The following is a 13577-nucleotide window of genomic DNA, read 5'->3' as shown; positions in this document are numbered from 1 at the left end:
GCGTTTCAAGAAACAAATTGCCAGTGATTTTCACCAACAATTTTGCCCCGAGCCAATCAGATAGGAGAATTTGGGTAGCTTATAACAAGAATCGGTGAAAATTACTCACTAGTCACTGTTGTGTGAAAAGCCTCCCAGATCTTGACTGATCCTCAAGGAGATCGGAGGCCTTGATGATTTTCAGTTTTCTTTTGAAATATTAATCGTATGTTTATTAAAATTGACTGAATCTTGCAGCATTACATCACTCAGGTCACTGTGACCTTCCCTCATATTTTTTAGTGACCTCCGCTTTCTCTCTTCATTAGTTACAGTACAAAAAGCATATGTACAATAGGCCTACTATTTTTTCCTTTGTTGACAAGTAATTCCCTTTTTGCATTAATTATTATTAACTCCCACCACCTCATTTCTTCTGGTACATTTCGTGTTCCTTTGCCTCTCCATCTTTCTGATTCTGTTGCTTACCTTCCGCCAATATGTACATTCCTCCTTGACTCTCACCCGCCTATCTCCCACTATTTCTCCCACACTTTCACTCTTGTTCTCTTGATTTTTTTTGCTTTGTTCCTTCCCTATGATTTCTATCTTTCTTTCATTTTCCATGTTTGTCTATCTTTCTTTTTTTTTCTCTTCTCTTTGATTCTATCTCCAATTCTCTTTTTTTCCCTCTTTCTGTTTTTTCCCATTTGTTGTATTTCTTTTTTTTCTTTCGTTCTTCCGTTTTCTTATTTTCTTTCTGTCTTTCTTTCTTTCTTTGTTTCTTTCTTTCTTTCTTTTTTGCTTTCCTTCCATCTTTATTTCCTTTTCAGAATCTTTCTTTGTTTTTTTTTCTATCGTCCTCTCCATTTTTTTCTCTATCTCAATGAAGAGACAAGTGTTATAACTCTACAAAGTTAATTCAAGTGACACACTGCACTCATTTTGAATGTTCATGTACTTGCATCAAATAGATTTGAACTTACATAGTTTTTACCAGAGTAACACCATGTTTATGAAGACTCTATCTTCTTTTCTACCTGATTTTTATCCATTTGCATATAGGATCGTGAACATGAACTGGCATTACAGAGACACACAGAACAACAGCAAAGGATACTGAAAGAGAAGGAAGCAGAGATGATGATGGCTATCGAGGAAAGAGAACTTCAGAAAATGGCCGCCGTCAGCGCACAGGATAACCAGAAGGACGAACTTCAGAGAATTATTGATTCCATGAAATCTGTGAGTAGAGTAAAGTACCCACTTAAGGGCATTTCCATAATATACATATAGGTACACCCTACCCCATGTTTGTGGGACCTTCATGAAAGTTTCTGTCTCTGATTTCTGTTTCTTATGACAGTCTGCAATGCTCTCAAATAATCATGACTTGGTCAGTGTATGAAGTGAAGTAACACTTGAGAAAAATGGGGTCTGATGTACAAAAAGGTTGATTATTTCATGGAATTTCCCTTAAATAAATGCCAGTTGTGGTAACGATTTCAAAATGAGTTCATACAGAATCCAATGAAATGACCACCAAAGTGTCTGTTTGTATAAATAAAAAAATATGTGCCAAAGGATTCTGGAAGAAATTGTGTAATTGCTGAGAAATAAGCAAATAAGCACAGGATTCAGGTCAAGCATCGGGCTGACATTCAAAGCAATAATAATACACTGTCCCACATGCGCTTATCTGTGTTGGTGATCTTCAGTTTGAATATTTTTCAGCATAGATTTCAAGATTTCTCAAAGTTCAATTTATGTAACTGTACTAGATCTAGATCCACGATGATATAGTATACAAATATGCAATGACACTCGAGGATCTGGCTAAAACTATTCGCATCGAAGGAACATCACATAGTACTATTCTCCCGAGGGCCATCGGCCCGAGGGAGAATAGTACTATGTGATGTTCCTGAGTGCGAATACTTTTAGCCGGTTCCGAGAATATGTCATTGTATATTTGTTTTATATCCCTTCCACTTATACCATTTACAGCGAAACGATTTTTAATAAGTTGATATAGAACAATCGTCGAGAAGTTGAGAAAATAATAATGGATCGTCTGTTCAGCGAGCGCACCTGGTTAGTGCAGCTCGCCGAAAGTTTCCCGTGGCATGCAGTGGAGAGTACCGTTTGGCTGAGTAGCGCTCTGCTCGCATGCATCGCACCGCACACCTCGCGTATCGCGAGGTAGGGGGGGGGGGTCAAAAAAACGTATAGTTCACTTTTTCCCTAGGGAAAAAATGGACTATGCGTGACGTCAGCAAGGAAAATGAACTATATCACGGCAAACGTTTATCGTAGTAAAACTATTGTTTTTCTCCTTGTGTACACTCTCAATACAACAATCTTAAGTAAGGGATATAATAATGCTTAACCTTGGTTTTACTGACTTTCTCGTGAAATCAGTGTTTACTGCAACTACTTTCATTTATCTTTAAGCATAATTGGACCCCCTTAAAAGAATTCAATCATTGAATCAAATGAAAGTCATTTGTATTTTGATTTAGCATAAAAAAAAAGGATCAGCAGTTGTGTGTAAAGTCGCTCGTCACTTACAGATAGCTTTACGAAACACCTACCAGTATTCAGGAATAAACAAGGATGGTGTTTGATAATGCTGTTCTGAACTTAGATGTACATGTAGGCATGAGATGGTGACCCTTTCTTAGTGCTAAATCAAACTCTCAGTCATTTTAATTCTCATCATCATCAGTTGAAATCTGATCTTCGTATATTAAAGAGAAATGCCAATAGTTGCAGTAAACACTGATTTCATGAGAAAGTCTGTAAACCAGGCTTAATTGTCAGAATATCATTGAGGGTCTAGATCTGGTACAGTTACAAAAACTGAAATTTGTGAAATCTTGAAATCTACACTGAAAAATGTTCACAATGAAGATCACCAACACAGATAGGCACACGTGGGACAGTGTATTATTATTGCTTGAATAAAGACCCAACGGAAGTGACCGAATCCGCGCTTATTTTGCTTATTTCTCGGCAATTACACAATTTCTACCAGAATCCTTTGGCACATATTTTTCATTCATACAAACAGACACTTGGGTGGTCATTATATTAGATTCTGTAAAAAATCATTTTGAGATCATTACCAGAAGTGGAATTTATCTTTAAAATTGTCAATGTTGACAAGCTTCTGTATACAAGTCTAATCTTTATTTCAAAATTAGATGAGGATTATATAAAAAAAACGTTCTCTTTATGTTCAGACAGATAACTTTTGGTATCTCTTGAGCACAAGAAGGGTACCAGGCATGGTTACAGTTGTGCATAGCATGAATTTACAAAGAGATTCATGAAAAGGCTCCAAGATTCTCTATCATATGTCCATCGTGCACTTTTTTTCAGTTTATATTCATATGCTTCACATTTTACAATTGGCCTGCAGTAAAATATTCTATTTGAACTTGGATGTCATCAGCATGTCAATTGCACTGTCCATTTATGAGCCTGATGAAAATATTTTACATGCTTTTTTCCAATCAGAACATGATTTATTGTTTACTACCCAAGAGGTACAAAAATTGAGTACTCTGCTATTTTTAATCAGGGCATTAGCACTAAGCCAGACAACTGGGGAATGGGAAATAAATTTTCACGGTATCGAAAGCGTGTTGACCTCAATTTAAAGCACATTAATTAGGTGGAAGTCCTCGTTTATCAAATCCCTGTAGATCAATCACACGACTGTCAATAGCTGATGTCGTTTCATACGGAAACTCAAAATGACCAGCCCTTAACATAAAACTTAACTTGAAATTTGGGAAGGCTAGTGAATGTGAGAGCAGCATGCTAGTTTTTCTGTGGTCTAAGAATAAGGAATTTGTATTTTGAAGAATATAAATTGGAGAGCACTTTTACATGGAATATTGTTTAATGTGCGGACTGCGTATGAGAAGAAGTGAAGTTTGTTAGTTATTAGTGGTTGTTATCTTGGACACTGTAAATCACGTAAGAAATTTACACCTCTGTCCGAAATTCACATATGAGGGAAATACCAGCCAATCTTCAATTCCATTGTATGAATATTCAAGTTAAAAGCATTGAATTGTTTTTGAATTGTGAACTGTATTTCATATTAAATAAAAATTGTATTGATTTTCCAGATCTTATTGCGATAAAAGATTTAGCATGCAAGGTTTATGCAAACAACTAGAGGACCAAGGGTTTAAGGTCCTGTCCAGGGGACCTGGAACTGAGGAAAAAATCCCCTGTGAAAGGGCACTTGCGCACCAAGTGGGAGTCGACCCCGGGTCAGTTTATTTAGATACCAAGACTCTACCGACCGAGCTTCCACGCCTCTTCAGCTCCCATTATAGAAAGCACATCAGGCCTTTCTGTAAAGTGTATGAGGAGGCGGGATAGCTCAGTCGGTAGAGTGGGGGATTCGTATTCTGGTGACCCGGGTTCGATTACCACTTGGTCCACTAGTGCCCTTTGGTAAGGCATTAATCCTCAGTACCAGGTCCTTCGGAGAGGACCTAGAGCCGTTAGTCCTCTGGTTGGTTGCTTGCTTACAAGCATCCATGCTTTCTTAGCAATCAGGTAAAAAAATCACCAGTCACCAATGTTCTTCTACATCTGTACATTACATTTAATCAGCATTAATCATAGATTGCATTTTAACCACCTTGATGGATTTCATTTCATGTGTATTGACCACAAGAGAAGTTGGAACAGGACTCGGCCCTAGAGCAGATACAGCAGAAGTACAAGGAACTCAGAGACAAGATTAAAGACATCCCATCCAGGAATATTATTATAATCAGCCTTATCAATATTATAGTTATTGTTATTATCGATATGAAATCAGCATAAACTACATGTATGGTTTGAATTTTAACCACCTTCCTAATGTCCTTCTTTGTGTCTTGACCACAGGAGAAGTTGGAGCAGGACTCGGCGCTGGAGCGGCTGCAGGAGAAGTACAAGGTAGACACCAAGGAGCTCAGAGACAAGATAGAAGACATCGCATCTAGGAGCAAGGCGGCCATCGCCAAACTCAGGGCGCAACAGAGTGAGGGTACACAAGAACTCAACCATAGACACGAGGAAGAGATGGCCAATAAGATTCAAGAGCTTACACAGGTACATCACAGAGCATACTGTTCCCTGATGTCATTACTATAATGTGTTCAAATTCTTGGTAGATTTCCTTCTAAAAACACAAGGGGGAGATGGACAGTTCGGTCCAGGAGCTTGCCGAGGATCTGGCATATGGTTCATAGCTTATGTCATAAAAGTATAGTGGTACATGTAGAAGCTTGAAATTAGAGACTTTTGTGGCAAAAGATGTTTTATTGCAGTAGTTGCAATAGAGAATTCTGGTTGTGATTTTTCATATGGCTCTTTTTTTTTCATTTTCCTACTAGTACATCCAGTCCTTAATGTTTATAATTTCGTGGAGCTCATTAAATCGCTCTCCTTATTTTTTTGAGGAGCTCAATTGAGCTCCTCAGAATCGTTCTCCTTGAGGAGCTCAAATCAATTCAATACAATACATGTATGATAAATTGTAGATTTTTCTTTACATTGTATATGCAATAGCTGTGTAGCTATTAATTAATCTGTGGTGAAACTAGGCCTGGGTCAATACGTTAAAATATCGCGCTCCTGTTGTAAAAAAAATGCTAAAATTTCACATTTTGCATCTTTAAAATCCATGAAGTGGCCATCTATTTTTCATAATTCCTTGAAATTATTTTGATTTAGTTGAGAACTATCAGAAAAATTAAGAATATTCACCTCTTTCCCGACAGAAAAATGAAGAATGTTCACCTCTTTCCCGATTTGAACTTACATGTACACTCGGTAAATATTGTAGTCCCACATGTAGACTTCCATGGTGTTGCCATGAAAATCTATATGGGACTACAATACTTACCGAGTTTAAATTCAAATCAGAGTCGGGAAAGAGGTGAATATTCTTCACTTCTATTATAATTGTACAGATTAGATACTTTAAAATCAATGTTAGTTTACAATATGTGCATATCAATGGAAGAATGTTCTGCAGCTTTTTTGCACAGGGTGATTTGTAGGTAGTACAATTAGGTAGTTGTGCAATGCATTTACTGACTTCTGAGTTGACTATTAAGGTTGAGATAGAGTTCAGCCCATCTCATTCATTTCCCTTCCCTTGTCCCCTTAGGAACTGCATTGAGGAACTGTAGTTCTCGTAATTGGAATGTGCAACCATGCACCTGTAGATGTAGATTCGGTTCAATTGGCTTTCCTATAGCCCTGTTCCACAGAGCATAGCAATCGATCATGCTAATGATTTTAGTAATTGATCAAACATCATGATGAATTTTATTAGTCGTAAAATAAAAATGCATTTTAGTCATCAGTCACTCAGTTTTGCATTACAGAGTCCTGTGCAAAATGTATTAGAACTTATCATTGGATTGTAGAACTGATTTTTTTATGATCAAATGCAGTTGGCATCATGGACAATTGATTGATCATACAATTATTAATTATTCAAAGGTATGATGAATTATGATTAGCTGTGTGTTTACAGAACAGAGATGAAGTAATGATTCTCTTCTCCATTTACTGCATATTCCCTTGGGAGCACTGATTTTAAATTTGAGTGCATCGGCATTATTTGCAATTAATCATACAAATCAATTGTAAGATTGGTTGGTAAGCCTTGTGTTACCTGGCCTAGGTTTACTAATGACCATCTTCTCCATTTATTGCTTTTTCCCTTGGGATCACTGATACATGTATTTAGATCGAATGCATTGGCATCAATAATTGCAATTAATCATACAAATCAATTGTAAGATTGATTCATAGGATAAGCCTTGTGTTACCAGGCCTAGGTTTACTAATGAGCATCTCCTCCATATACCGGTTACTCCCCTAGGAGCATCGGAACTACGTAGAGGAACTTAGACAGCAGCATCAGGAGGCCTTAGAAGCTGCCAATGTGGAATCAGAGAAACTCTACAAGCAACAGGTATACATATTACCTGAATCCATCCTATTGACATTTCAATTGCATGTGTGATTAAAAAACAAGTTTATGTAGAGCGGCTTATGAAGTATTCATCATTGTATACCAAGTTGATGTTTTTGCAGATGGGTTGTTTGCCTGGACAAAACTGCATTTTTAAGAAATTAGCAATTTCCATTCCTTAACCCTAAATAGACTGGGCTATTTCAATGCCTAAGAAGACTGGGGGGCTGATTCAGCCCCCCCCCCCCTTATGATCTCGGCCTTCGATCGCGACAAAAATTGGCACATGCGTTACCCATGGCATTATCTACAAAACTATAACATCAAATTCTGCAAAAAATCTCATGTCTCATTAATTTAATGCTAATTTATGCGTAAAATCATAAGTTTCCTGTAATTAATGAGATAATGCCCCTGAAATGCTGATTTTTCTTTCACATACTCTAGATATGCATCTGATCAAATTGATTTTAACAAAATTTCAAAATCACATTTATTTTCTTTTGTATTCTATTGTTTTCTAAATTTCTTATGTATTTCTCTGTTTTTCGACTTTTTTGTTTTTTATTGTTTTTTCAATGGATATTTTGACCATAAAAAAGGAAAAATAATGATACATTTATGAAATTTGGCTAAGTACACTATTTGCATTGGATTTCTATACAAATTCACATTTTTGAGTAATTTTGGGTCTGCATGCACTTAAGAAATGTTGCGTAATTTTGTAACCGCATACCCGGGGGTCACAATTTCGGTCTCAAAAGTTGTTCGAGACTTGAAAGTAAAAAGTCAGCGAGCGACGCGGTAAAAAAATGTTGCGCTGTGGATTTATTGCGAAAAAATGTCGAGGGGGGGGGGCTGAATCAGCCCCCCCAGTCTTTTTAGGGTTAAAGTGTTTATGGCAGTCCTAGACAATTTTACCAAGCACAAGTTTTCACAATTGTATGTGATATTTGGTGCACTGGTGTACTATATTGGAATGTATGATGAGAATACCCAAAGCGAAGATGGTGTTTTCATCTGCTTATAAGTGTCTGGACACCAGACTCCCATCCTATTATCAAAGAATTTTGATTGCTGGGTACATTTCATAAAGACTTGTTACAATAACAAATGCATGATTTCTACAACTTCAAAAACAGCCAATCATACTGCATAATTTTGGTAGCTTAAAATTTTTATTGTAAATTTGTTATTGTAACAAGTTTTAGGCCCCTGTTCTAATTATTGTTAAATCACTGCATGAGGACTGCATCAACTGGATTTCTTATTGTTATTGTCATTATAAACAATACTTTTTCTCATAATTTCTGGGCATCATGGTCTAGTGGTTATGACTCTTGTCTTTCAATCTGAGGGATGTGGGTTCATATCCCTGCCATGGCTTGTTTTCCTTCAGCAATAAACTTTACCCCCATTGTGATGCACTCGACCCAGGTGAGGTGAATGGGTACCCGGTATGATTTACTTATGCTTTTTAGCACCTATATGGCGGCTCAGCTACAGCCGGAGTAATGATATGATAACAAATATCAAGTGCAGTAGTGTATATGCAATTATAGTAGCTGCACTATATAAATTGACCATATTATTTTCATTATTATCTGAGTTTGAATGTATTTATTTTCCTAGATGAATGATTTGAAACAGAATCACGAGAAGGTCGTCCAGGAGAAGGTTGATCAACTCCAGAGCCTGGTTGGAAAAGCTCAGGCAATGAAGCAAAAGATCCAGGTAAACATACATCCTATGTGTTATACATTGCAGATAATCAAGCAAGCCCAGTATTTTGGATACCTACGTCTGACCCTTCATATATTTTTTTCCGAAATGATTTGTTTATGTTCTCTACGTCATATAAAAGTTGTAATGTTCCCAAATGATTGTGGCTTGAACAGTAGTAGGAATTGAGAGAAATTCAAGTAGGGTATACATTCATGGCATTATGAAATGAAATGTTATTTTTCTAGATGTTAGTAACTTGGTAATGAATATGTTGTTTACTGCATGAAAATATTTTGGTTGGCCCGATAGTGAATTACCACAACACTTGTCTATAATGATTTATTGATAAGATTAACAAATTATACAGATTATTCATAAACTAGAGCACAATTAAATGTTATTTGAACATAATTTTTGTTATAATTTATAAGTTATAATTTTTATTTGTCATAATTTTTTTATTTCAATCTGCAAAAATGAACCTATTTAGTGTAATTTTTGTTGTTTTCCGTTATTTCATGCAAAGAATGCATTTTATTTTTACTTCTTCTTCATACTTGTAGGATCTGAATGCACAGAAGCATGAGATGGAAGCTAAGATAGGAGAACTTGAAACGAAGATTGCTCAAGAATCCGATGGTCATACCAAGCAACTAGAAGAAAAGGACAGATCTTTGGATAAGCTTGCCCAAGACCTGGCTGTAGTCAACCAAAAGAAAGAGAGCATAGAAGCAGAACTTGCTGCAAGGGGAAAGGAAATGGAGTCTGGTAGAGCGGAGCTATCTGAAAAGTTGGAATTGGAGCGTAAAGCTAAGGAGGAAAAAGATGTTGAGATTGAGAAACTGCGACAAGAGGTGGAGGAAATCAAGCAGAAATCTGATTCCTTGACGCGGGAGATTGATTCAAAGAATGCAGAACATGAGAATAAGATCAGCGAGTATGAACAGAAGCTTACATTCCAGGAGGAGAACCATGAGAAGGAGCTGAGTAGGAGGCTGGAAGCCCTGGAGGTCCAAAAGAACAGTTCTGTCAATGAAGTTTCTGCAGAACTTGGAAAGAAATTGGAGGAGGCCAACGAGTCACTGGGGGCCAAGGAGAAGGTTGTTCAGGATCTGCAGCTCCGGGAGAAGGAGCTTCAGACAGCTATGGACTCGCTGAAGAATAAACTGGAAGGAGACCTCAACTCTGCCAATGAGATGATCCAACAAGAGCGGCAGAGGCATGAGGAATTGGTTGGACAGCTTAGGAACAATGCCCAGGAGCTTGCAGAGAATAATAAAAGGTGCAGTGAGGAAATCAAGGAGTTGGAGAGAACAGGAGCGGAGAAGGATGCTGCCCTTGAGAAGTTGAAAGAATCTATAGCGTCATTGACTCAGAATGCAGAAGACTTGCAGAGACAGCTTGCAGATAATGTTGCAAAGGTGCAAGAAGAGGTGAATAAGGGAGAAGAAGCAGTAGCTAAGCTTCAAGAAGAGCTTGATGGATCAAAGGCAATGCTTGAAGCTAAGGAAAAGGAGACAATTGAGACAAAATCTACCTTTGAAATTGCTTTGAAGGAGAAAGATGATGACTTGAATGCTTCAAAGGCAAAGACAGATGATATCAATGTGGAACTTGAAAACACAAGAAAATCACTAGCCGATGTAGAACTTAACTTTGCCAAAACATCAGAGTCTAATATGAATCTTGAAAATAGAGTAAGAACTCTTGAGGAATCAATTGCCAGAAAAGAAGAAGATCACCAGGAGGCGATTGCCAAGAAGGAAAGTGATTTTGAGGAAAGGTTGCAAACAGAGAGGGAGAACCATGAGAAAGATGTGGCCAGGAGAGTAGAGGCTTGGGAAGCCCAAACTCAAAGCTCTGTTGGTGAAGTGGCACAGGAGTTAGGAAGGAAACTTCAGGAGGCAAATGATACAATAAGCCACCTTGAAAATGACATTGCAGATTTGAAAGAAAAGGAACAGTCACTAGCATCATCACTTGAAGAAAATCAAAGCAAGCATGCAAAATTTGTGTCAGATATGGAAAGTAAGGAAGCTGACCTAAAGGTCAAGGTTGAACAGCTTCAGAAGCAGCATGAAGACTCTGTCTCCCTACTGGAAAGCAAAGAAAAGGAAATCAGCAGCAATCTCGCAGCAATAAAAGAAAAGGAAGCTGAGTTGCAGGAGCGCAAGCTTCGGGAGAACGAACTGCTTGCCCTGATTGACAATGCAAAGACTGAAGGACAGAGCCAGGTCGAGGTTGTTAGCAAGGAAGTTGAAAACTTGCAGAGACAGGTCTCTGAAAAGGATAACCTGTTGCTTGAGAAATCCCAATGCCTGGAAACGGAGGTCAGTGCTAAGAATAAGGAGATTCTCTCGCTTCATGAACAGATGAATGCCTTATCAGAAGAAAAGGCCGGATTGGAACAAAAGGTAATGGGATTCTCAAAGTTGGATGAAGACAAAGCCCTTGAGGTTGAGAGTCTAAAGGCAACAGGACTTAGGAAGGATGAGGAAATAGGAACCCTCAAAGATGCTTTACAGGACAGGATTAGACATGATGAGAAAGTTGCCACCCAAGTGCAGGAGTTGAATCAGCAAAACACCATGCAAAATGATGTCTTGGAGTCATTGCGCAAAGAACTCAGAGAAGCAGTGGAACAGAAGGACTCAGAGCTCCAAAAACTTACTGAGGAATTCATGCAAAAAGAGCAGTCTCTGAAAGAAAGCCATGAAACACACGTTGTAGAGTTACAAGAACAGAAAGAATTGGAGCTCAAAAAGCTTACTGAGGATTTTGCACAAAAAGAGGAGTCTCTGAAAGAAGGTCATGAAACACACATTTTAGATTTACAAGAACAGAAAGACTCTGAGCTCAAAAAGCTTACTGATGAATTCACACAAAAAGAGCAGTCTTTGAAAGACAGCCACAAAACACATATTGTGGAGTTTCAAGAGAAAGTGAAGACTAAGCTTGCCACCTTGCGCAAAGAACAGGCTGAAACTACCCAGGCCAAAGACGAGGAGATTGAACGAATTAAAGGTGAAATGGAGAGTATGAGATTAAGCAATATGGAAGAGAAGGAAGAACTGAAAAGGAAAGCTGAACAGCAGATGATAGAATTCGAGGAAAAGCTTCAGGAGAATTCAGAAAAGAGCCAGAGGAGAGAGGCTGAACTACAAGAGCAGCTTGGTGCCCATCAGACCCAACATCAGGAGGAAGTTGAGCATTTGAAGAGAGATCATGAAGCCATGCTCCAGGAGAAGGAGACTTCGTTCCAGGAGCAGCTGTCGGGTCTCCTAAATGAGAAGCATGTTGGAATCGAAGAGGTAACCACACAAATGCAAGCAACTCATCAGGAACAGTTAGACAGGATGAACAATGAGATGGAGGAGAAACAGAAGGAACTTGAACAAGTGAGGGAGGAAAGTGCAGCGAAAGAAGAAAAGCTGAAAGAACAGTCGGTTCAGAAGTTAAAAGATCTCAAGGAACAAGCCAAAGCTAAGATTTCCAAAGTAATTGCAACTCACAAAGAGGAGGTAGAATCTGTCAGGGAAGACCTGGAAAAACAGTTAGCGGCTGCTACCACAGAATTGAGCTCTTTGCAAGAACAGAGGAAAGAGGAAACCGAAAAACATAATTTAGAGAGGACTGAACAATCAGAGAATATTGAAAAATTAGAAAAACAAACTGCAGAATTACAAGAACAACTCTCTACTACACAAGAAGAGTTAAAATGTGCAGCAAATGCACACTTAGAAGAATCTAAAAAATTGAGAGAGGAACATGAAAGGCAAATTAAAGATATGGAAGAGTCAGTTGCCAAACAAGTCCAAATTGTGTCTGAAAATGACAAGCACCATGAGGAGATCATCCATAATCTTGAGAGTCAGCATTCAGCAGAGATGACTGCGAAGGACAAAGAACAGAAAAGCAATCTTGAGCAACTAGAGCATCAACACTTTGAGATGATTGAATCAATGCAGAAGCAATTTGAGGAAACCCTCCAGACTGTGAAGGCAGAGAATGCTTCCCTCAAGGAACAGCTTGTCCATTCTGAGGAATACAAGTCGAAGGCCAATGACCTGGTAGACAGTAACCTTGATCTGCAAGTCAAGCTGAAGGCATCCGAAGACCAAATCCAGCTGATGGAGCGAGAGATGCAGGACTCTGCAACATCCTCAAAGAAGCGGTTGAACGACCTGGAGGAGGAGAAGCGGGAAGTGGAGCGGTTACTGCAGCTCCGAGAGGAAGCCATCACCCAGGGTGACAACAGGGTACAGGAGCTGGAGGACGAGATCAGCACTCTCCAAGAGACCGCTCAGTCCGACTCCAAGACCAAGCTGGCTGAACTGAAGAAGAAGGCAGAGGCCAAGTTGGTCCAGATCAAGAACCAGTTCTCTCAGGATCTGACCAACCGGCAAAAGGAGATGGAGGAAGCCATGGACATGAAAGAAGCAGACTTTTCTGAAGCTCTGAGAAGGAAGGAAAGCGAGGTGGAGGAGATGATGGCAAGGGCAGCCAGCTTGGACAGACAGATGGTTGCAATGGAAATGACCAATGAACAGACCGTCTCAAGTCTAATGAAGGAGATTGGCGATCTTAGAGCTCAGATGCACGAGGAAAGGGCTTCGGCTGACATAATGGTATGTTTAGTAAATTAAGTGCTTTTAAAATCATTTTTAATTTTAGAAATCATAATGTTTATAAGGATATTTATACAAAATCTTGTAAAAATTGTTTTCTATTATCAAACACAAAACTGTACTAAAATGTTTATTTCGGGTCATAGGCATTTATTAAAGAGAGGCCTTGAGTGGTCTGTATAAACAGGTTTGATATTGAACATTTCTTTGGGATGAGTGTTTCATAAAGATTTAAAGTTTGG

At 38.6% G+C, this 13577-nt stretch overlaps 1 protein-coding gene across 1 annotated transcript in view; it reads left to right on the top strand.

The window, feature by feature from the left end:
• The window catches only part of LOC121426658 (golgin subfamily A member 4-like), a 66330-nt gene that overhangs the window by 49036 nt on the left and 3717 nt on the right, over nucleotides 1-13577 (top strand). The window contains exons 13-17 of the mRNA XM_041623029.1: nucleotides 1045-1224; nucleotides 4897-5103; nucleotides 6890-6982; nucleotides 8615-8716; nucleotides 9271-13335. Coding sequence (XP_041478963.1) covers nucleotides 1045-1224; nucleotides 4897-5103; nucleotides 6890-6982; nucleotides 8615-8716; nucleotides 9271-13335 — 4647 coding nt within the window. The remainder of the gene's footprint in view (nucleotides 1-1044; nucleotides 1225-4896; nucleotides 5104-6889; nucleotides 6983-8614; nucleotides 8717-9270; nucleotides 13336-13577) is intronic.

This window comes from Lytechinus variegatus, chromosome 13 (assembly GCF_018143015.1).
Source record: "Lytechinus variegatus isolate NC3 chromosome 13, Lvar_3.0, whole genome shotgun sequence".
NCBI lineage: Eukaryota > Metazoa > Echinodermata > Echinoidea > Temnopleuroida > Toxopneustidae > Lytechinus > Lytechinus variegatus.
The sequence above is the reverse complement of the archived record's forward strand: the minus strand, read 5'-3'. Positions and strand labels throughout refer to the sequence as shown.